This window comes from Vicugna pacos, chromosome 7 (genome assembly GCF_048564905.1).
Source record: "Vicugna pacos chromosome 7, VicPac4, whole genome shotgun sequence".
Taxonomy (NCBI): domain Eukaryota; kingdom Metazoa; phylum Chordata; class Mammalia; order Artiodactyla; family Camelidae; genus Vicugna; species Vicugna pacos.
Genome location: NC_132993.1, coordinates 66,344,469 through 66,370,294, shown reverse-complemented (window position 1 = coordinate 66,370,294; position 25,826 = coordinate 66,344,469). Strand labels below are relative to the sequence as shown.

Below are 25,826 nucleotides of genomic sequence, written 5' to 3'. Positions count from 1 at the left end.
GCAATGTTTGGCAACAAACGTATTCACCAGAAAAGCCCTCCAGCTTTTATTTAGGTGAAAGATAATGTTTAAAGTCTTCAAAATTGTTTTTTTTAAATAATTTTAATGTGTGAATATTGTAGTAAATTAGTTAAGACAATTTTTTTTCCTACAAGCATTTTTATTTAAAAAAGTATAGCTGATTTACAATGTGTTAATTTCTGGTGTACAGCATAGTGATTCAATTATACATACATAGTCCTTTTCATATTCTTTCTTATTATAGGCCATTACAAGATACTGAATATAGTTCCTGTGAACTCTAATGATTTTAAAGTTTTAAGTTTTTTTTTACAACCTCAGAAATTAGTAATCTGTAGCTTCAATACACAAAATTCTGTGTGTTTTAAAAGCGTTCAACATAGACTAACAGTATCTCCCATAGTACTTTGTATAATGTACATTCTTTGACAGAAACTTTAAAATCAGAGGTGGAAGTTTAATGGATTTTGGAGCCCCCAGAACTGTAAAATTAGAGTAAAATCACGTCAAATGTGACTTCTAGTTAAATTTAATAAACATTTATTGAGAACCTGTTCTTTTCACAGCACCATGCTAGGCCCCGTAGGACTGGCAGTCAGTAAGGATATCACTCTAAATTCTGGGCATTGCTGCAGAGAGGTGTACGGGAAACCTAGGTGAGCGCCGGAGAACGCAGGCCCACCCCAGGACCTCCCCGCTGGTAAAGACGGAGGGGTGAAGAACCTCTGGAAGGCAGGCGCTAGGTTCCGAACACGCGCGACGAGGGTGCACTCCCTGTCTCTCTCAGGGAGCAGCACTACCGGGCCAAGGCCCTACCTCCCAAAGGCTCACCGCCGTCCCACCCTCAATTCTGGCGGTCACTGCCCAGGACGGAAGAAGGGCGCAAGGAGCAAGTGTACCCTCGCACCGCGCTCATTCTTATAGGGGCGGTCAGTCCCGGCTGCAGGCCGTGCTGGGGGTAGGGCAGGAGCGACGTGGCGTCGAGGGTCAAGAATCCCACCACCAGACGCCCCAAGAGAGAGATTCTGCGGACAGTTTCCCTCTTTGGGCTATTCGTTGCTGTCTGTCAGGCCCGGGGAGGGCGTTAGGACAAAAGGAACCCCGCTCCCTTCCTGGGAGTCAGGCCCTGGGTCTGATGCGGGAGTCGGCGCTGCTGCTTGCTTGGCGTTGTCGCTATGGATGCCACTTGGGAGTTGGCTTCCAGGAATAGGGTCAGCCGTTTGAGCCAGAGACCCCATCCGTGAGCTGGGCTCCGGGCAAGTGTCAGCAATCCTCCCAGGGCACTCCTGAGCCCCGCCTCCCACAGGCCAGCTGCGGCGGTGCTCAGCTGCGTGCCGACTGCCTGCGACACGCGGGCTGCGAGCGCGAGCCCGGCATCTTGACAGCTGCCCACGCGCCGGGGCGGGGCTCTAGCGCATTGCTTTAAAATTCCGCTCAGCCAGCCCCGCCCCTCGCGGACCGAGATTGGCTCCAGGTGGGGCGGCGTCGGCCCCATAGGTGCAAGGGAGGGCGGGACTGCGCGCTAGAGGCTCGTGCCGCGGCCGGGGCGCGAGTGGCTGCCGAGTGCGGTGGTTGGGCGTGCGGGGCCGGCGGGCACGCGCGCGCGTGCGCGTGGCCGCCGAGGTCCGCGGGGAGTTAGGGGAGCGGCGGACGCCGACCCGCACGCGCCTCCTGGCAGCTGGCGGCGCGCGCGAGGGCGGGGGTGGTACGTGCGTTTGTGCGCGTGAGTGTGTGTGAGTGTGGAGCTCCGGTGCCGAGCGCCGGCCGTCAGTCTCCGGGTGCGAGTTCCCCGTCGTTTTCCACACCCTCTCTCCGTCCACGCTCCTTCTCTACGACCCTCCTGCGCCCCTACAGTCGCACGCCAACCAAGAGCCCAGGGAAGCAGGTGTGGAGGGGCGGGCGGGGTCGACACGAGACAAAAGGGGCGCGGGGGTCAGCCCGCCATGGCCTCCCGGAGCCTGGGGGGCCTGGGCGGGAGCCGCGGCGGGGGCGGCGGCAGCAAGAAGAGCTTGAGCGCCCGCAACGCCGCGGTGGAGAGGAGGAACCTGATCACGGTGTGCAGGTACGGCGCGGCTCGCCGCTGGCGGAGAGGGGAGGGGGCGGCCGGCGCCGCGGGCGGAGGGCTGGGGCGAGCTCCAGGGGCGCCCGCTATAGCCCCAGCCCCTGCCGCGCCGGGCGTGTTGGCGGCCGGGAGTGTCCTGAGAGGGGCAGGTCTGGGTACAGCCAAGGCCCAGGACTTTCCGTCAGTTTCAGTACTGGGAGCAGCTGAGGGTAGGGCTTGGGGCGGGGCCGGGGGAGGATTTGTTTTGAATGTGCAATCTAGTGTCTGAGTAAAAGAGGACAGGGAGGAAGAGCTCTTTCATTTGGTGCACGTTAAGCTGTCAGCCAGCTTTTAGTAAAGTAATCGTTACTGTGATTGTTTACAGTGTTGATGCAAAATTGGACTGCATTTTGTTTCCGTTTTGGCTTATTTACATCTATATTGTCATTTCGTGCCGCAAATATTGAGTGCCTAGTAGATGCCAGCCGTGTGTGTGTGTGTGTGTGTGTGTGTGTGTGTGTGTGTGTTGTATACTAGTGCTGTTTCTGCTGTTGATATCAAGAGTGGGACTGTGGAGGTTGCCTAGTCAGTAATTGATTTCAAGGTCTGCCTTTCCGTACATGTTTTCTAATAATAATTGTAGTGTTCCCTTACTTTAGAAAATATAGAGACATAAAAGGAATAATTACATTCAGTCAACCTAGTATTCAGAAATAGCTGACTTGTAACATGCTGACATTGTATTTAAATCTCATTTCTGGGTATTAAAAAAAATTAAAGTCCTAAGCATACATTTCTCAGAAATTTCCTTGAACCATCAAGTTGTAGAATTACTTTGTTCCATTAACCCTCTCATAATCAGCCATCGAAAATCCTCTAAGAGTCAGGGAATAATGAACCCTTTTCCTCCTGTGCGATTTATATGTTTTTTTTCTTTTTCGTGTGTGAAAATGTGTCTAGCATCTTAAATGGAATATAAATATTTATACTGGGACTTAGATTCAGTAACTTTGAGTGACTTGGTTTATTTTTTAACTTGAACCATCACAGATGTTTGCCCCTAGCAGGAAGACCTGCCTCACTGATTCTTTTGGCACTTTGAGTTATAAACAGTGAGATGTTAATATGGAATCTGTTTAATTTATCATTTGTGATCTCTAGGATGCAACCTTTTGAGGAAGATAGGTTGTATGAAATTTTTTTACATATAGGCAAATCTTTTTTTTAAGTTAGGTAAATAATAAACAAGGCTGATTTTCTTAACTTTATTTTACATATATTAAAAATAATTCCTTTTTTAAAGCAGATATTCTCAAGCAGGCTCCAACATACACAGTACTTTTTGGGGTGATGCATTTCATAAAAGCCCCATAAGTGTTAAACTTCACAGGGCAGCGACCTTGTCTGCTTATTTCTTACTTAAGGCATCTGACGCTTCGTAAATATTTATTGAATGATTAAATTCAGTGGAGAGTACTGTTCCTTTTGCATCTCCATTTTTGTCATGGCATCAGAAATTTCAGGAGAAGAAAGGGAATTGTATCTCAACCTAATTTAAATTACATTTTAAGTTATGTTTAAGAAATTTCAGTCACATCACACTGATTTGTGTGGACAGTTGTCTGGGCTAGCTGTATTTTTTCTTTTTTTATGCCTAATTATTTTCTATTGTGAAGTGAGTGTAAGTGCTGTCTTTAGTTACAATATACACGTAAATTTAGTGTTGCAGCTAAAATAAATTTCAATTTCTGGCTTAGATTTCAACTTATGTATTTATTTATGTGGATGAATATTACTAAGGCTATTCTTCATGTCCAAATAGTTGATGATGTGTATAAATTATTGTCCATGTCTAGTAATAGGATCTAATTGATAGGCTTTGTCTAAAAGGCTTTTACTTTTTGGGTAAAAGTAATTGTAGGCCATTTGGGTGATTTAAGTATCCCTGCCTCAAATTCTGCAAAATGAACAAATCAGTATTTGTGCATTTCTGTCACTTTTCCTTTTCAGAGTTACCAAACCCTGGGTATCTGACCCATGTCTGTTTAATGAATTTATTTTTTACTTTTTATATAAGCAGATCAGACATGGTTTGATAAGATGGGAAGAAGCAGGTTTAGTAGAATTATAATTTAGTTCTAAGTTTACTTTGTCATTAATCTTGTGTCTTTTAACAAACCATGCTACCTTCCTGTTTTCCAGTTTTCTCATCTGTAAAATAATCTTGGACTAGACCATTGGTAACCTTCAATGACAGTCCTAAAACTAATAATAGCCTTCAAGCAGAATGGATTCATGTTTGGTTTTGAATTTCTCCAGATAGGAGCAGGGTAATGGTAGACATATGTTTAATGGTAGCTAGGTGAGGCACATGCATTTTTCTCTGTAAACAAACACGTTGTGAACTGTGCCTTCCATATTGTGATTCTCTACTGATACTCTGAAAAAAATGGAACAGTATAGAAAACCAAACCAAAACAAACTCCCCCTACTCCTGACTATCATTCTAGTATATCTGTTAATACTTAGACAGTCATGCTTTTCATTACCCCTTCAACCATTTAGGCATACTCTCAGTTTAGGCTTAAAACCTTTTTACGTAACTACATAATTCTTTAGGTTTAAAACGCCATATACAAGAACAATATTGTTATAGTTTGAACTTTGAAAGTGAGTTACTTGGTTAGCTAGGATAGTCAGGCACTGAATTTAGGTTTGTTGTGATTTGTGTATGCAGTTGTTTCATCAGTTTTTTTTTAAGTGAACATTTATATATTGTAGACTAAAAACACTTGGATGGTACATATCTCAGCAAATAAGTACTGTTTCATCGTATTTTTCACAGATTGTGGTGGAAAGAACTAGGTCATTCGAGGTCTCTAAATAGTCCACTCTTGACTCCAAAATATTGATAGCCTGATTTTGGTTCTGTGTACCAACTAGTGTTTTCCCTGCATATTCTCTACCATTTAGAAAAATTAAATTGTTGAAGTCCTCCAGTATTTTTTTAACTTGCATTTTTCATCTGTAGAAAATCAGGTATTACTCATTTTTTTCTATCAATTATAAGCTTCATAGGTTATTGAGAAGCTCACATACTCCTTTGGTTTTAGTTGACAAGGAGAATTAAAATATAAATTCTTTTTCTATGGATTAACATTAGCTTTAAAATTTTTTTTAAATATACATTTAAACATATATGCATAAACATTAAAAAAATTTGTTAAACTTTTAAACTAATACCTTAGAGAAACTCCCCACACAGAGTCATAATTTTCCTGTCCTGTGGATGGGAAGAATTTAGGAGAGATTTAAGGAGAGGGTATGAGGAGCTAAGCACAGTGGAGACAAATGATGATTTTCAAATCAAAGTGCTTTTAATAACATGTACATAATTGTTCTTAGTTTTCTAGGTCAAGATACTGTTTCCTAGCTTGAATGTTATTTCAAATAATAGTAGCACTGCATTTTTTCAGTATACTTGGAGAATGAGGTGCTCATGTTTTCCATGTATCTAATGTTTGAGTTAAGCTTAAAACTGCAGTGTTGTACAGATCAGTTACTGTGAAGTGTAGTCTTCCATATAACTGAAGCTTGTAATTTAAATGTTCATATTTAAACTGCAGTAACAATAACTTTAAACATTTTGAATGAATTGCTTTTTTAAAGGGATTATACATTTTCCTACCTTATTTTAAAAAGACTCTGCACACTATAATATAATCCTTAATGATGACTTTGCTCTGGATCTGTTTCTGTGAATATGCCCTGTGCAGTGGCTGCCCTTGGCTACTCCTCAGGTACACAGAACTGTTTGCTACATGGCCCCAGAGGAGTGTGTGTTTGGAGTTCTTGGTCTGCTTTTGCAGTTGCTTTCTCTTCCTACTAAGCTAGCTGTTACTTCTTAAAACTCTGCTTGTTTCTATCAGCTCTTTACTTTGTGTTTCTCATCCTGACTTGCTTATTATAATTGGTTGTGAACTAGGAAAGCAGATAAATAAATTTATCCTATGTTTAAAAATAAAGTTACCAAGAGGCCTGAGTTAAGTGAGTGAGCTTTAGCATGCCAAACTTCTTAATATTCTGGTTGCTGAATAATCGTAAAAAAAATTATCTATTCCTATGCTTGAATTAGGTGAATGAAATACAGATGTGTGAGATGTTACCAAATATTATTGATGATATAATCCTCTGAATAGCTTTGAATTCACTGACTTATTTTTCTTGTTACTACTTGTTGAGAATGCCTTATAAGACTGTTCATACCTTGCCTATGGTGATTATATTTTTGGCTAAAGCTCTTTTAGTTATGCTATATACATAGTAGAACTTTGGCTTGGGGCTTTGATCAATTGCTTGCTTATACTGTATTGCTTTGGAGAAGGTTCAGTTACCATTTCTAAAGATTCTTGGAGCCCTAATAGTAGGTGTTCACAATGGAGGTAGGATGATGATCTTTTCAGTTACTAGTCGGAGGTAGGCTTCTCAGCATTCTCAGGGCACTGTCTCTTCCCCTAGCTAAACTGGGTTCCTATTCAAGTGACATAGATAATAGCTGTCCTCTACCTTGGAGCCCTAATAGTAGGTGTTCACAATAGAGGTAGGATGATGATCTTTTCAGTTACTAGTCGAAGGTAGGCTTCTCAGCATTCTCAGGGCACTGTCTCTTCCCCTAGCTAAACTGGGTTCCTATTCAAGTGACATAGATAATAGCTGTCCTCTACCAATTTACTAGAGGGTATTGTCTTAACTTCACTGCTGAATGGTAAATGTCAGAATGCAGTTGAGAGATACAGTATTCTGGAAGGAATATGTGAAGCTTATCCACTATTGTGTTCAGTCTTACAGGATTATAAAATATATCTCTGGGACAGCCCAGATCACCAGAGAGCAGCTGGGTATGTAGAGACTGCAGTTCTCTGCATTCTCCTATCTTGTTTCTTTTGCCTTATGATGCATTAAGAGTCCATCAGCCTAGATTGAGGGTCAGCATAAGAAGCAATCACAGAGCATCTTCTTGAAGTTGTTGTCAAGAATGTTGTTTATTATATCAAAAAGCGTCTTCCTTTTGTGAAGATTTTTATGAGAAATATTTTAGTGCCAAGAATTGTATCTCTAGGCAGTTGATTTATTTATATCTGCTACACACAAATGAATGTATAACTGACAATTTCTCTTTTTCTCATACAGCTGTTAGAAATCTTAGTATTAAATCTGTGGCCAACCTCTAAAACATATGTAGAACATCATAGTAGTGTGTTTAGCCTTATTTGTAGCTACACTTTGCTTCCATTTTTCATAGAAATTTCTATTGACTTATAATATGCATATAGAAAAGTGCACACAACATGAGTGTATGGTGAATTCTTTTTGCAAAGAGGTCATGGCATTGTAACTATCACCCAGGTCAAGAAAAAGAACATTACCCAAAATAAATGAGATCACTGTCTCAAAAAGATATCTGTATCCCCATGTTCATTGCAGCATTATTTGCAATAGTCAAGACATGGAAACAACCTAAGTGACCATCAATTGATGAATGGATAAAGAAAATGTAGAATATATACACAATGGAGTATTTTTCAGCCATAAAAAATAAGGAAATCTTGCCACAACGTGTATAGACCTGACAGCATTATGCTAAGTGAAATCAATCGGACAGAGAAAGACAAATATCAAATGATCTCACTTATATGTGGAATTTTAAAACAAAAAATAAGCAAAAAATAAGCTCATAGATACAGAGAATAGATTGGTGGTTGCCAGAGGCAGGGGATGGAAGGTTAGCAAAAGGATGAAGGTGGTCAGAAGGTACAGACTGCCAGTTTTAAGATAAAGAAGTTCTGGGAATATGATGATGATGATGATGATGATGATGATGATGATGATGATGATGATGATGATGATGATAATAATAATAATAATAATAATAAAAAATTAACCAAATCCTCAGAAAGCTCTTCTTCGTCTTCTTTCATTTACTACCCCCTACTAAGGGTAACCATTCTCTTAGCTTCCAACACTGTGGTTTAGTTTTTGCCTCTTTCTGAATTTGAAATGAATGGAATAATACAATATGTACGTTTTTCCATTTATCTTCTTTTGCTCAACATTATGTTTGTGAGATTCATCCTTTTTGTTGCACATAGCTGTAGTTTGTTAATTTTCTTTGCAGTATCTTCTTCCATTTTATGAATATACCACAGTTTATCCATTCTGCCCATTGAATATTTGAGTTGTTTTCATTTTTTATCTATTACTGTTTGAATATTCATGACTGTGTATTTTGGTGGATGTATATGCATATTTCTGTCAGGCATATACCCAGGAGTTGAGTTTCTGGGTCATGGCACACATCTTTTCAGCTTCAGTGGATACAGCAGTTTCCCAAAGGCATTGTCCCAGGCTGCATACTAGTGAGCAATGTACAGTTGACCCTTGAACAATATAGGGATTAGGGGTGCTGACCCTCAGTGCAATTGAAGGTCTGCATATAACTTTACAGTGGGCCCTCTGTATCTGTGGTTCTGCATCCTAAGATTCAAGCAACTGCTGATCAGTAGTACTGTATTTAGTGAAAAAAATCTAAGTGTAAGTGGACCTGTGCAGTTCAAACCCGTGTTGCTCAAGGGTCAACTGTGTAAGAGTTCCAGTTGCTCTACCTCCTCACTAGCACTTGAAATGTTTCTGTCTTCACTTTACCTCTTCTGTATGTTTGATGGCGGATTTACATAGCTTACATTTCTCTGATGTCTGTTTAAGTTAAGCATTTTCCCGTAAGTCTTTTGGCCATTTGGAGATGCTCTTTTGTAAAGTGCCACTTCAAGTCATTTATCAACTGGGATGTCTGAATTTTTGTTTCTTTGATGTTTAGTTCTTTGTACATCTTATGCAGGTTTTTTTTTTTTGCTCCATATATGTGATGCAGATATCTTTTCCCATTTGGTGGCTTGATTTTTCATTCTCTGTAAAGTGTGTTTTGGTGAGCAGAAGTTTGTAATCGTAAAGTAGTCCACACACTTCCTTCATGGTTAGTGCTTATTGTGACGTGCTTAAGAAATTGGACTAATGCAAAGTGATGAAAATATTCTTCTGTTTTCTTCTAAAAGCTTTATTGTGCTTTTTTTACATCTATATCAACAATACACTTGTAGTTTATTTTTGTTTATGCTGTGAAATATAGGAGTCAAGGTTAAATATTTTCCTTAGGGAAATCAGTTTGATTTTCATTTATTAAATAGTATCATTTATTCAATGTTTCATTTATTAAAAAGACCATGTGTTCTCATGGGTGACTGGATCATTTGTGTGTCTGCTTCTGGACTCTCTCTTCCATTCCATTAGCCTATTTGTCCTTGAGCTAAACCATATTGGCTTGATAACTATAACTTTATAATACATTTGGTAATACAAGTTCTGTACTTTTATTGTTCAAGATTGTCTTGGCTATTCTTGGCCTTTGCAAACTAGATTTTAGAATCGGCTCATCAATTTCCATTAAAATTTTTGCTGTAATTTTTATTAAGATTGTACTTAATGTATAAATCAGTTTTGGGAAAGCTGCCATCTCTACAGTATTAAGACATGCAATCCATGAATATAATATGTCCCTTCTTGTATTTAACTGTTGTGAAATTTTTCTCAAAGATTTTTTGTAGTTTTGAATATATAGATAGACATCTCTTCTTAGGTTTGTTCTTCAATATTTGATATTGTTCCTGTATTATTATAATAAATAACACATTTTTTCATTTTCTTTCTTTTTTGCTAATATATAGACATAAAATTGACATTTAAAAATATTGATCTTGTAATCTAATAGTTTTACCAGATTTGCTTACTAATTCCAACAGCTATTTTGCAGGCTTTTGGGTTTTTTTTTTTTTTTGGTCATTCTCAATATATACTCATGTCTTCTGCTTGTTTTATTTCTTCCCTTTTCAAACTTTATGCCTTTTCTTTCCTGTCTTACTGCACTGGCTAGGACCACAGTATTGCAGAAAACGTTAACAATTTTACCATTAAGTAGGATGTTTCCCTTAGGTTTTTCTTAATGCCCTTCTACTTCTAGATTGCTGAGAATTTTTATCATAAGTAGATACTGAGTACTATGTTATCAAATACTTTTTCTGTCAAGGTAAACATATGATTTCTCTTTTTTCTTTTTATGTAGTGAATTACATTAATTGACTTTTTAATTCTAAACTACTCTGGAATTTAAAAAAAACTTAGTTGTGCTGTATTATCTTTTTTTACATATTTTTGCCTTTAGTGAGTTAATATTTTATTTGGAATTTTTACATGTTTGTTCATGGGAGTTATTTGTCTGTAACTGTTCCTTATTATAGTGTCCTTGTCTAAATGTGTCACTAAGATTATCTGACCTTAAAAAAAAAAAGATTATCTGACCTTATGAAACAAGTTGGGAAAAATTCTCTTATTCTGTTCTGTAGAAGAATTTATATACGATTAATATTATTTCTTTCTTAACTTTTGGAATAATTCACCAGGGAAGAAATCTGAACTGCAAATTGTCTTTGTGGAAAGTCTTTTAGTAACAGATGCGATTTATATAATAGATACTGAAAAATTAAGATTTCCTGTTTCTTCTTGTATCAGTTTTAGCAAGTTCTTCAAGGAATACACCCATTTCATATGTTATTAAATTTAAACTTAAATTTTTCTAAATATAGTCTTCTTTAATTTAATTTTTTATTGAAGTGTAGTTTATTTACAATGTTAGTTTCAGGTGTACAGCAAAGCAATTTAGTTGTATGTATATATTTTTTCTTCAGGTTCTTTTCCATTATAGCTTATTATGAGAAATTGAATATAGTTCCCTGTGCTGTACAGTAGATCCTTGTTGTTTATCTGTTTTATATCTTAATATCCTCTTTTAAAAATATTTTTATTTATTTATTATTGCATTATTTAATTATTATATTTTGGCAGGGACAAGGCAATTAGGTTTTTTTATTTTTAGAGGAGGTACTGGGGATTGAAGTCTGGACCTCGAGCATGCTAAGCACACACTCTACCACTTGAGCTATACCCTCCCCCACCTTAATACCCTCTTAATATCTTTTTGTTGCTTAAAAATCTGTAGTTATTTTCTATTTTTCTCTCCTGATACTGCTAATCTCTGTTTTTCCCATTTTTTCCTTGCTAAGAATGTGTAAATTTTATTAATATTTTCAGAGAACCAACCTTTGACTTTGTTAATTTTCTCTGTTTTACATTTGTTTCTTAATTCGTTGATTTCTCTTCTGGTCTTTATTGTTTCTCTCCTTCACTTTTTTAAAGTTCCTATTCTTTTTCTAGTTTCTTGAGATGAGAATTTAGATAATTGTTTTTCAGCCTTCTTTCTAACGTATGCGTTTTAAGACTGCAGATTCCCTTCTTTGACATTACTTTGGGATAGTAAACAAGATTTAAAATTTGTATCTTCATTATTTATTACTTTAAAATGTTTTCCAATTTATGTTGGGATTTCTTCTTTGACTCATGGGTTATTTTTAACTCAGCTGAGGATTTTCTGTTTTGAGTTATTGATTTCTAACTTAATTCCACTGTGCAGAAAATACTTGAAAAGATTTTAGTTCTGATTTTTTATTTATGCTTGCTTTATGATGCACCATATGGTTAATTCTGATAAATATTCTGTGTGCACTTGAGAAGAATATAAACAGTCATCCCTCTTTATCCACTGGTTCTACATCTACCGATATGGAAGGCCAGTGTAAGGGACTTGAGCATCCGTGGATTTTGGTATTCCTCAGGGGTCTTGGAACCAATTCCCCACAGATATCAAGGGACTACTGTATTCTGTCATTGTTGATTACATGCTCTATATATGCCAATTATATCTAGTATGTTGTGTTCATATCTTCTGTATCCTTCCTAGTTTTTTGTATGCTTAGTCTGATGTTGATAGAGATGTGTTAAAATCTACCTCTGTGAGTATAGGTTTGTCGGTTTCTCCTTTTAGTTATGCCTTTTTTTTGCTATAAATATTTTGTTGCTCTGTTACTAGCTGTGTGCAGATTAAGAATTGTGATCTCTTCCTAGTGGTTTGATTCCTTTGTTATCATGAAAAGTCCTTCTTTACCTCTAATACTGTTCTTACCTTCTAAAGTCTATTTTTTCTGCTATTAACATAGTGAAAACAGTTTTTTAGTTAACATTTACATGATGTATCTTTTACCATTCTTTTTTTTGGGAATGTTATTATTCTTTTTTATTGAAGTATAGTTGATTTACAACATTGTATTAGTTTCTGGTGTATGGCATAGTGATTCACTTATACATATATATATATATATGTATTTTTTCATATTCTTTTTCATTATAGGTTTTTACAAGCTACTGAATATAATTCCCTGTGCTATACTGTAGGACCTTGTTTATCTATTCTGTATATAGTAGTTTGTATCTGCTAATCCGAAACTCCTACTAATTTATCCCCCACTTTCCCCTTTGATAATGATAAGTTTTTTTTCTATGTCTGTGAGTCTGTTTCTGTTTTGTAAATAAATTCATTTGTGTCATTTTTTTAAGATTTCACATGTAAGTGATATCATATGGTATTTGTCTTTCTCTGACTTACTCTACTTAGTATGATAATCTCTAGGTACATCCATGTTGCTGCAAATGGCATGATTTCATTCTTTTTCATGGCTGAGTAGTATTCTGTTGTATTTACATACCACATCTTCTTTATGAAATCAGCCATCAGCATACGTTTAGGTTGCTTCCATACATGTAAATAGTGCTGCTATGAATACTGGAGTGCATGTATCTTTTTGAATTGGAGTTTCCTCTGGATATATCCCCAGGAGTGGGATTGCTAGATCATATGGTAAGTCCATTTTTAGTCTTATAAGGAATTTCCATACTGTTTTCCATAGTGGCTGCACCAAACTACATTCCCACCAGCAGGGTTCCTTTTCCTCCACACCTTCTCCAGCTTTCATCATTCTTAACTTTTAGTATTTCTGTGTCCTTTAATTTAAAGTGTTTCTTTAGGCAGGATAGAATTGGATTTTGCATTTTATCTAGTTTTTTATTTAGAGTATTTAGCCCATTTATATTTCATGTTATTACATTTGGGTGTATGGCTACTATTTTACTATTTGTTTTATGTTCACTTTTTCTCTTATCTTATTTTCTTATGTATCAGTATTTTTTATTATTTCATTTATTCCTTATAGTTTTTCTTTCTATGAGCTTGTTGGTCATATATCCTTTTTCTTCTTCTATACAGTTGACTCTTGAACAATGTACAAGTTAGGAGCGCTGACCTTCCACAAATCAGAAATCCATGCGTAACTTTGCAGTCCGCCCTCCATATCTGCAATTCTACATCCTTGGATTGTACAGTACTGTAGTATTTATCTATGGGGAAAAAAATCCATTTATAAGTGGACTTCCGCAGTTCAAACCTGTGTTGTTCAAGGGTCAACTGTTGATATATTGATTTCTATCCTTATGGCACTTACCCTTGATTTATTACGATTTAATGCAATTTTAACTTTTACAACTTCTCTAATAATGTTAGAACCATTTATCCCCCCTCATCCTAAGACATACTTTTAAAATCTACATACATTTTAAATTCTGCAAGATTATTTTGTTACTATATTTTATACTTGATATTCAGGCAATATACATTTGTATTTTTGCTTTCCATTGTTCTTCCATCAGTTTTGGAAACCTTTTGGCTGTTATCTTCTTACGTTGCAATTATATGTGTGTTAAATGTTACCAGGCCCCACTTGACTCATGTTCTTTCCTGTATTTTCTATTCTCATTTCCTCTCTGTGCTTTACATTATGTATTTTATATTGACTTCTTTTTCCATTCGTTAATCGTGTCTTCTGTTGTGTCTCATCTGTTGTTTACCCCATCAAATGAGTTTTCAATTTCAGATAGTTCTAGAATTTCTATTTGATTCTTTTTTTAAAGACTCTAATCCTCTGATAAAAATACCTACGTTTTCATCTGTATTCATCTTTTCCTCTATTCTCAAGAACATATTAATCATACTTATTTTAAAATTCTTATCAGTGATCTAGAATATTGGATCATCTTTACATCTGTTTTTATTGTCTGTTTTCTCTCTCCTTCTATCTTTTTGTCATACAGTGTTATCTTTTGGCATGTCTAGAATTTTTTAATTGAATGCCTGAAGTATGTATTAAAATTTTTCTTTAGCACTTCTGTTGTTCTTTCAGTATTTTTACACTTACCCTTTTGTCCATCATTATGTATCCAGAGTATTCATTAGAACTTAACATATAGTAGAAAGAGACCACCATGGAGCATATAGATGGAATATACCACCCAATTTGAGGAAAACATGGCCAAGAGCATACTAGTGCCCATGACTAATAGTACGGAATAGTGCTCTCTTTCCCTTACTAATGTTATCTTCCTGTGGAAGGTTGTGTGGTGACTGATCACCTTCATCCAGTCAGGGATTATGCTGAATCCAGGCTGGACTTAGCGCTGTTAAGTCTTGGTCAGGTTTTAGTTTGCCCTGGCCTTTCAGGATTTTCTACCTAGGTTTTATCTCTTTTCCAGCACCCTTTCTTTGATAGTCCTGAACTATTATTTTGTGTTCTGAAACTACAAAATGCTTTATTCTGTTTTTCAAGATTAGGGTTTTAGTTTCCTGATGGAGAGAAAGTCGTACTGTGTTTGAGGCCTTCACAAGTCTTCTTCAAAAGCTTTCCTAGTTTATCTGTTCCCCACTAACAGCTTTTTGTAGGTGCAGACTCTGCCAGCACTCAAAATTGGCAGATACTCCTGGGTAAAAGAAAAGCAGTCAGCTTTTTTGAGCTTCCCCCTTTTCTGGAGTCTTAGCTTTTCTAATTCTCATTGTTTCAGCAACTCTCTGCAGCCTTCAAACATACGATATCTGTACTCCTCCTCTCCCCCCAGTTTTTCTAGTTGTACTCTGTGAGAACACTGGTCTACTGGAAAGGGAATGTGTGCTAACGTTTAGTAATTTTTGAATAAGTCAACTCTGTGTTAAATACTTTATGTATGCTATCTCCTTTAATCTTCACGATAATTAGATAATTGATTGCTGAGGACAGTGTGGTTCACAGAAGTGAAGGGTCTTGACAAGGAATGGATAATAGCAGAGCCTCGTGTGAATCCAGGGCTGTTAGATATCAGAGCCCCTGTTCTGCCTATTGCTATACTGCTGATACCTAGTTTACTAGATAGCTTCCCTATGATAAGATATATTCCTTCATGTTTTTATTTGTCATCGAATAAAGAACAATTGGACTCCAAAGGTATATGTGACCTAAGTGTACAGTTAAAGTGTTCCTTATTAACATCATCCGAATTGGGAGTTCTTTCATATAATAAATCAAATGAGTTATTTTAAGATGGGACATTTTCTTGGTTTGGTAACTTTCCAATTTTAGATAATTTTTAAAAATTTTCTTTCCTTTTTTTAAGATAGTGTGTCAATGTTAATTTTTATGTTGTGCAATCTGCTGTTATCTGTCTGTTTATATAGTAATAAAAGATGTTAATAATATAGTAGCTCAGCCTTAAGGTGCCTAGATTAACAATTCTCTTTTAAAAGAAATTTTGATGATACAGGTGGGAAAAATATTTTAAAATATACTTCTACCTATTTCCTTTTAATTTTTACATTGAGCAAAATTTAAAAAAAAATGATGAACACTGTGGTAGAAGAGTCTTTTGAGTTTCAGGGCACATATTCCAGAGAAGATAGAACTTTTTTTCCTGTGTTCCAATAAAAGTTTATTTATAGAATCAGGCAAGTGTTTGGATTTGGCCTGCGGACAGTAGTCTACAGACTCTTGCTACGTGCATATATTTTTTTCTCCTTATAGAAGAGTTTAAATTATAGAAAAAATAAAAGAGAAAGTGTACATAATGGCTGGGAATTCTTAACTTGTGTAAAACTTGAAAAAATAAGGGAAATTGCTAATTCAAAAAGATTTTGGGAGTTTCTGATGTAAAATGTAACAAAAGAAATAGCCCTTCCAATCAACAGATACCTGGATACTGTCCTCATTTTCATCTGTAGATACATTTTACATTTCATTTGAAAGGGGATTGTATCACATCTCTCGGCAGTGTCTCCTTGTTGATTATTGATGGTGGGTATTAATGGCAGAGTATAGTTACCCCTACCCCTTTGGTAAAGAGTACTAACAATGATAATATAAGAAATCTCGTAAATTTGGTATGAAATAGTGGAAAGAATTCTCATAATTTGGACACTCACCTTCTATTTAAAAATATCACTCTTCTGAAGGATTATAACTTTTCTGAACCCTTGAAATGTGATGTTTATTGTTACTTTTATGTACTGTAGTTATCTTCAGGTATAATTCCATGTAAAGGGACATAACAGTATAGATGAAATCTTTTGTGAAATTAATTTTTTGGTGAAGTATATTTGGTACATGGTTAACATTATATAAGCTTGTTATAAAGATATGGGAATACATTTCTTTTCTACTTGATTGCACTGTATATATATGAATACATATGTGTATATTACTAATGCAAGGCCTTAAATATTAAAGTGTATTTCCATTTTTAAAATAGTTTCTTTCCAATAAAGAGTGTAGATATGTAACAAAGTAATCTTATTTTTTATTTTGTTGTCACATTTTTTGCTTCTTAATTCTTTCTAGTTACAATTATATTACCAACCTATGAACTATGGAAGGAATTAATTTAATGGATATAATGAGGATTTTTTAAAATATAGTTTTGGTAACCATCTCGTCTTTCTTGGTATGTTGCCAAAGGAAAAGAGGTAGTTCCTGCTTTCTTAAGTATGAAGGTTTTAGTTGCAATCATTCTTTCTTAATTCTAACCGAACAGAACTTCTCTTTGGAAATTTGAGTCCTTTAGAAAATTGAAGGTGGGAAAGAGAATCTTTTAAGACAGAGACATTTGAAAAACCTCACATAATTAAAAGACCCTTTTATGTAAATTTTTGACTTGACTTTTTAATTCTTATGTAAAAGCTGTTACTTAGACTTGATTTGATATTTTTAGACATTCATCAAATTGTCATTGCATTATTTTAAAATCAGTCCTCTTTAGGAAATAGATGACTAATATTAATGTCATTATCAGGAAATAGCTCAGCATCTGTGTGATATTTTTCAGATATATTGAAATTCTTTTTACAGGTTTGGTTTTCATAGCATGTCTTATGTGTTATGGAGGAAAAGAGTCTCATTATTCTGGCATAATGGAGCTAGCCACGTGATTCTAGAGAAGTAATGTTGAGTGGGAGGAGTTGGCTAGCTAGAAGTAAAACATAGATTCCAAGGAACTAATTTGCTTTCTGAAGTTTTGTTTTGTGTTGATAGGAGGAAAGCAGGCTATAAATGATGAAGCAATGCTGGGAAAAATCATTTTTCTTCATTACTAATCTTATTATAATAGAAATTATTTTAAATGCTTCTCGCCCTTAAAATAGCTTCATGCTTGGAAATAACAGAAATTGTGTCTAATGATATGTTTTGGGATATTTGTGCTTTGCTTTTGTTTTAGTTTTTAGTAAGAAACTAAGTAATCTTACTAAAAGTAAAAGTCGTAACAGTGCTCTGAGATTCACCATTTTAGGCTTTCATCATGCAAATAGTGTCTTCCATAGGAGACAGTTGACTGATAACATGAGACAAAAAATTTTTTATCAACTACTGATTGATCGCATATGGTTCTTGATGCTACAAAAATATTTGTTACTCTCCATGGCTTTTTCTTCCCATTTGCAAAGTAGAATAGGTAATGTTGTATTATTCCTGGAGGACAGTAGTGACTAAAATCTTATTAGACTATATTACAGGTGGAAATTGAGTTCTAATCTAGCTCTTTTTGATGAAATAAGCACTTACTATTTTTATATTTAAATATAATTTTCAGTTGCTTTCACCAATGTGCATTACTGTCCTAATCTTTTAAAGGGATAGATTACTCATTTACCTTGCATATGATTGCAGAGTCAGATTTCCTATTCCCTTCTATCTATTAAAGATTAGAGAGAAACATTCAAACGTTTGAAAGTTTCCTTCTGTTTAGGTCAAAGGTGGAGGTGATGACTGTGTGTATGGTTTTTGTTTATTCATTTGAGGAGCACTTCCCAGTTCATTCTCTTACTGAATAAGAACATTATACTTATCTATTTTTATGAAAAGTTTGCTGAAGATTGGCAGCACTTTTCTTGTGTATTGTCGATGACAAGGATATATGAAACAACAATGAGTTTTCAAGTCCCTCTTTAATCTGGTTTTGGTTTACCTTCTTTTTATTTCTATTCATTTACTCATGTATTACATCTAGTATTTATCTATCTTGACTGTAAGATATAAGAGACCAAATTCATCAGTGTTACGTCTTATGTGTTCTTTTTTTCCTCTCTCTCTTTACATAATGACTTCCATGGAACTCCAGTTGCTGTTGTAGATAATACTACGTAGCTGAACATTAATCTATCTCAGCCTTTCCTAGAGTTATTCATCTGAACCAAAGAAGATGAAAAATTATTTGAGTAACTTTTCTCAATGATGTATAAGTAGTACCATTCTAGTTGCACTGTTAATTTCATTACATACAAAGAATGCCTTAGAGTAGTGGTTCCTTTTGTGCTCTTGTGCTCAGACCCTTTTTGAGGTCTGAAATGTCAAAATTATTTTTTTTAACAAGTTTAAGATATTATTTGCTTTTTTGCTCCCATTAAAAAAAAATGTACAGTAGCGTTTTCCAGAGGCTGCATGGTGTGTGATATTAGATATTGAGTGCAGAAACAGGTATGAGAATCTAGTTATTTTCTGTTGAACACAACATTAAAGATATTTGCACAGATGCAAAATAATGCTATTGCCACTTTTTGTTTTGGAAAATATAGTTTTAATAAAAATATTTATACTAACATGTGATGGGTTTATTCTGTTTAAAATTAATCAGTATGGCATTCCTCACTTTGCAAAGTTCCAATATGCACTAATTTTAGTTACCACAATGTAGTTAATACTGGTCCCACAACAACACAGTTATAATTTGACTATGACTGTATTCTGTGAGTAACTGCATGAACTAAAACTTTGCTGCTAGCTCTTTAGTCCATGGACCACTGTGTAAATAACAGATGCACATCATGATTAGTGACCAGTCATACCACTTCTTTCAAAGTCTGTCTAGCATTGGTCACTATGCGTCTGTTACACAGAAATCAAAACCTGTAGTCGTGTTGCTTCCTTGTCTCTGAGTTGTAAACCGACGTGTTGTTTTACAAAAATGCATGATTGAAAGAGTAAATTGGCCAACAGAGACAAAACTGTGGCAAAGAAACAGAAAGTGGTAATGCTGAAAGTGAAATTGGAATGAAACAAAAGTGGAATCCTAGAAGAAATAGTTGATTGTGGAGATGTTGACACTGGTGCTGTTCAAGAGAGTTGAGATATTCTGCCAGAAGAACTTACTGAAGGTGAACATATTGATATAAATGACCAAAGTGGTTGTGACAGAAAGGATGAAGGTGTCCCAGAGGAAGTGATGCTGGCAAATCACTTCACGTTCTAGAGCCTGTCAGAGATTTTCACCACTTTGAAAGGACACAGGATAAAATGTTGGAGATGGATCCAAATTTAGAATATGACAATTTGCCAAGGCATAGAAAACTTGCTCATGCATTTTTGTCTTATATAATGAGAAAAGAAAGCAAGCACTGTTTAAACCACTCTTGACAGGTTTTTTTTACAAAGACACTGTAATTCTCAGTATTGCTAATGTTTTAAATTACAGTGTTGCTAAATAAGTATGTTTGATTTTTTTTCCATTTTCTTATGAATTATAACTGGCAGAGTTTTTAATGTTTTGACAAAAATTTGTAAATGGCACAAAATAGTTGTAATTCTTTCCATTGATTGTTAAGATCACTCTGCATGGTTTCAGCTTGCATGGTCATTTTTATGGTCCCGCTTGACTGTGCAAAGGGAGGACTGTCTCTATTTTAAACATGTCTCAGTTCTAATATAGTAAGTATTGATAGATATCACTCGTCTAAACAAATCTCTTTATATTTCTCTTTATACTTGTCTCCTGTATCTTTGGCCCTGATTGAATAATCATTGCCAGTAAGCCTAAAACCTAAGGAACAGTTTGTGCTCCTTTATCTCCCTCATAGTTTACATTTCTAATTATTTAACAGCCACATCGTTACCCCTTCTCTTCATACCTTTGTGATTCTGTCTTTACTCAGGCACTCATCTATTGGCCTTGCGGGCTGTGAGTATAAAGGGGTGGCCTGACTATAGAGGGACAGCATGAGGGAGTTGCTGGGGGCAGCAGCACTGTTCTATATCCTGATTTTGACCCCGGTTACACGAGTGTATACATGTTAAAAGTCATAAACTAATGAACTTATTTACAGAACAGAAAGATACAGACATAGAAAACAAACTCACGGTTGCCAAAGGGAAGTTAAATTAAGAGTTTGGGACTAGCGGCTAGAAAGTACTATATATAAAATAGGGAAACAACAAAATCTTCATGTATAGTACATAGAGCTACATTCAGTATCTTGTTACAACCTTCAATGAAAAAGAGTATGAAAAAGAATATATATCTGTATAACTGAATCATTATGCTGTACACCAGAAACTAACACAACATTGTAAGTCAACTAGACTGCAATTTGAAAAAATGACAAACTTTTTTTGTCTTGCTGTGACATTAGCCTTGAAATCTTTCTTTGCCACTCCCACCAAATCGGTCTTACAAATAAATCAACAAGTACTTACAGAGTCCATTGTTCATGGCATTGCCCTGTGTGCAGAGGAAAATGTAAACATTCAGAAGATATGTTCCTGCCCTGGAGGAATTTATATTCTAATAAGATAGAGATAGACAATACAAATAGTAACAGTAAGATAAGTTGTAATCATCCTTAAGGGAGATACAAACGAAGTACTAGTTTGTGCTAGGAACATGTAGGAGGATAGTCCTTCACTGAAGACATAGCATTTGAGCTGAGTTTTGGAAAACGCAGATTTTTGGCAGTCAGAAATAAGGACAAAGGACATTCATAAGAGAGAAAATATCGCACACTTTACAGAATTGTAACTCTTCCTGTTTTAGCTCATGAGAACTTTGAATCCACACTTAATGAATACTCACATCCTATTTTATTCAATTTTGTGCTCCAAAATTCTTAAAAGCATTTTGGTGCGATGTTCAAATCTCATTCTAGTAGTATTATGGCTTTGTACTTAATAATTTAGGTCATTTTTTGATTCTGCTTTTAATGGCTCTGTGGACAGTAAACCAGTCCTAAGACTTAATGTAGTCAACAGATATTAATATGTAAGTGAAAAGCCTGATATTTCTTTAAAATTTTCTATTTACAGACTGAATTTGAGTAAATGGAGTTTTCAGAATATATAATCTTATAAAGTATGTCTGTAACACCTCCCCAAATTGCTTTCTTCCAGTTTTTCCAATTTTAGGTGAGTGAATCAAGTCTTTTTAAAAACAGTAATCTTTTTTTTTCCCATAGGTTTTCTGTGAAGACCCTGATTGATCGGTCCTGCTTTGAGACCATTGATGATTCTTCTCCTGAATTTAACAATTTTGCAGCTATTTTGGAGCAGATTCTAAGTCACCGGCTAAAAGGTAACAATGCTAATATATTATTTATTCTCCCAACATCTCTCTTATTAACAAGCTTGAAATTTTAAAAACCATACAATCTGGTACATACATACAGCAGCCACGCAGCATCTTGAGAAACATAAAACTGATTTTAGAATGCCTAATCTTTTGACTTTTGTCCCTGGTAAAGAATCTCTATTCTTGATTTATACCCGTTTCCAGGATGCATTAAAAATATTGAGTATATTAATTGCTCCATGTAAGAAGCAGAATCACTTTCTACATGTAAATTAAAATAAAAGCTCAAGTTAAAAGGTAGCTTATTTCCAAAGATTACTAGATGGTATTTTAATAAATTTACAAAGAAGCATCCAGGCGTTAAATTTGTTTGGTTAATCTTTTCTTCATTAAACTCAGAATCTTTGAAAAATTTTTAGCAATAAGTAGGTTAAAAAGAGCTGTGTAATGGAGATGCTGTACTTTGGTTTTTTAAAAAATAAATCAGTAAATATATTTATGTCAGAAACAAATCTTTTAAGATTTAAAAGTAAGATAGGAGCTGTGTTCTCTCAGAATTACAAAGTATTTTAAAATTAAAAGTATCTATCTGTAAAATATTGCTGAATATCAAGAAATATTATGTAGTAGGAATCTTAGTAATAATAAATAATAACTTTGTCACATTAATTCCATTATCTAGTTTTCCTGAAGGAAACTTGGTCATTAGAAGTTTTAACTTAAGTTTTTATTATCTTTACAATCTTTATGGTATGGTAGTTTCAAATAAGTAATCTGCTTTGGTAATATAATTTATGAGAATCAAATTTAATCTGAAGGTTAATTCTATCCTGTGTTTTTTCTATGCCGAAAGCATCAAGTTTTACTGTAATTGTTCAGATCAGTTGAACAATCCTGTGGACTTACAACAAACAGTTGAAACTAAATAGGGTAATAAAATTTGAAGTCTTTCAGCCCTAAGCAGTTTAAAATCGGATCCATAAAATTTTCTGTTAAAAGTTGGTTATTCTGTGTTTAAAAGGGTTGTTTATTTATTTTTCTTATTTTTGCTGTTCTGTATTTTCTAAATTTTCTGCCATTAATACGTTACCTTTCATAAGAGAATAAATTTTATGAAAACACAGGGTCTAAAAGTATTTTGAAATATTGTCATGGTTACAATATTGTGTAGTGATCATATTTTAAAATTTTATACATTTATAAATAATACTTCACTTTAAAACACATGTAATATGGTAGAGCTTGATATATTTTAATGTTCACAAGTGTTTTATCACAGGGCCTCAATTCCCTTGATGTGGGATACCATTTGGCATATAATTCACTCACAAAATATGTGAACAACTACAACAGTTGTAAACAACTAAAACAGTTAGACCATGTTGATATAGCCTTGCTGAGTGATGGGATAGACTCACTACCACATAAGTGGACCCCTCCTGCATACCTATCTGCCACCTTCTGAGTCATTCCTCAGCAAAATATCGATCATAGACCTATAGGCTTACTTCACCATGAATGTTACTCCTGAGAAGCCAGTGAACTACTGCATTGAAAATAGAATCTCTAGTTGGTTTATAGATCAGAATTCCTCTAGTATGACAGACCCCATAAGAAAGATGATTCAGTGAGATTTATGTGAATTTTTTAAGGTAGGTAAGATTAATAATTAATAATAATGTGCTTTTAGAAAAATTCCTATAGGTCAGCTATTATGGTCACTGTTATTAGTATAGGTATGATTCATGAGATGATCTATAACTTTCAAAAATCAGGTAGTTTATTAAAGATTCAAGTGTCTAGAAACATTCACATAGTATTTTCCATTTTTTGGTATTCTAATATGCAATGAATTGCTTTTACTTTTAGAGAAGTTATGTAGTTATTTTGCTAGTACAGTGTGTTCACTTAAAATTTATTTAACAATTTTTCTAATGTTTTTCTTGATAAAAGTACACTTTTAAAATATGCAAATTCCTGGGTTTATAAGATTTACTTTTCTCCAGCTACTTTTTATGTTTGAAAGAAAAGGGCTTTTAGTTCATCAGTTTTTTTTAGAGAAAGATGCAGTTCACCCCCAGGCACAATATAGGCTGTGCTGACACAGGTACCATGAAGAGCTTCATTTATTCTAAAAGCCCCGTTATTGAAGAAAAGGAGGACTTTAAAATCACATTTATTAAACTTGTTTGTAATAATTCCTTAATAAGACGATGATCTTACTTTTCTGGAATATAGCTGAGAACTAAGAATTAATCACAGAATATTCAGAGAGGCCTTAGTTCATGTCTTAAGTTCAGTCTTTTTTGAACTTTTATTTCTTTTGAAGCGTAATCCTTCTCTCCAGCCCACTCCCACCTCCCCTAATAAAAGTTGGTACAGATGCTGGATATATAAAACAGAAGGTCTGTTGAAGCTGGGTGGGGAAATCTGGCATTTTGCCAGCTCAGCAGCAATCACATTCCACACCCAGCTCCCACAGCACCACTCCAATAGCACCATGAATCATAGATTAAAAATCGCTACTCTAGTTTCCCTCCTACTGAAACAATCTGCTCAGTGATATTTCCTATTGGTGGACACACAGTCTTTGTTTTAATACTTCTGATACCTGGGAACTTAGGATAGTAAGTCCATCACATTTTGGGCAGTTCAGATTATTAGGAAATTCTTATGTATATGAAGCCAACTTATCTAATTATGCTTTGATCTATTTTCTGCTACTTTTTAAAATAGCCTAATAAATATTAAAAGATTACTATTATATAATCCTTTTTCCTCAGTTCCCCTTTTTCTTTCTTCCAGGTATAGTGTCCCTAGTTCTTTCAGTCTTTTGAAGGCACTATAATCTTAGTTATTCTTCTGATTTATCACTGGTTTACCAGATCTTAAAATCTGATATTGAGAGTTAAGTGCTTCAGATAGGCGAACCTCTATATTAGTTAGAATTTGAGGTTACAGTGACTTTTTGATTTCCACGTCACACTTTTGTTCATGTTGAAATTAAGGCTAAGTAAAATTCTGAGGCTTTTAAAAAAATTGAACTATTGGCTCATCTTATATTTTAGATTCTCTAAATTAGCTGCCTGAGATCAAGTTTGATAGGGGTAAATACAGTATTATTTTCTTCATCGTCCATTTTAGGGATGGATGAGGTGGCTATGAAAATGAAATTTAGGAGGAATTCTACTTCCAGGAAGGTAAAGTGGACATACTTTCCCCTGTTTCCTCCAGTAAGTATAACCCCAAACCCTGGACCTATAAAACATAAGACTTTGAAAGGTAGGGAGAAGTCTAGGGACTTCAGGACCTTAGGAATGATATGGTGGCCAGTTTCTTGGATTTTCTGGTTGCTTTTTATCTAAAACTGAGTACTAGATAAGCCAATTGCCTGTAAATATCAGCAGGCATGTGCATGTGCCCCAAGGACCTGCCCTCTCTAGCTAAAGGACCAGGAATAGTACCAGCCTCGCAGAACACAAGACTTGTAGACAATATCTGCTCTACTTTAGCCAAATACCACAGAAGCACCGCTGTACCACCACCATCCAGGCCAGAAAAGACTGAATGGAGAATCTAGAATTCCACCCTCATGGAGCTGTAACAGAATATCATAACACCGCCACAGAGTGATATGAGAGAAGACAAAATTGCTGAGACTTCTTTCCTCCTGGCTGATTGTGAGCCTTGTCATTTCTTGCGTTCCAAGGTTCCTAAGCCAATCTTCCTTTTATTCTCCACCTTCAGAATCTTCTTATGTTTGTTTTGGTTGTATTTAGCAAGAGGAAAGTGCATCTACTTTAACCTTTCTGGAACCAGAAATCTCCTTTAAATTTTTTAATGTGAAGAATTGCATTAATAGTTTTTCTAATGTTAATTCATCCATATAGCCTTGGAAAAAATCTAACTTGAACCTCATGTATGTTTTAAAATGCTTTGTCAGACTTAGGATTTAGTTTGCTAGTTTTTTAGGAGTTTTTATTCTGAGTTTAAGAGCAAAATTTGTCTATAATTTTTCTGCTTGGTACTTATTTTGGTTTTTGTTATCTAGATTATATTTGCCTCATTAAATAAATGAAGGTGT

At 35.3% G+C, this 25,826-nt stretch overlaps 1 protein-coding gene across 8 annotated transcripts in view; it reads left to right on the top strand.

The window, feature by feature from the left end:
* Window positions 1-1,561: 1,561 nt before the first annotated feature.
* Window positions 1,562-25,826, top strand: part of RUNDC3B (RUN domain containing 3B) — a 120,201-nt gene continuing 95,936 nt past the window's right edge. For 3 of the 8 annotated variants that reach the window (XR_012074533.1, XR_012074532.1, XM_072965075.1), the window contains exons 1-2: window positions 1,925-2,083; window positions 21,630-21,745. Coding sequence is in view for 4 of the 8 variants with exons in the window: in XM_072965075.1 (XP_072821176.1) it covers window positions 1,965-2,083; window positions 21,630-21,745 (235 nt within the window). In the remaining 4 variants the exon portion in view is untranslated. Of the gene's footprint in view, window positions 2,084-21,629; window positions 21,746-24,886; window positions 24,943-25,826 lie in introns of those variants that run through there. The other 5 variants (XM_072965076.1, XM_072965074.1, XM_072965072.1 and 2 more) reach the window with 4 other exon arrangements.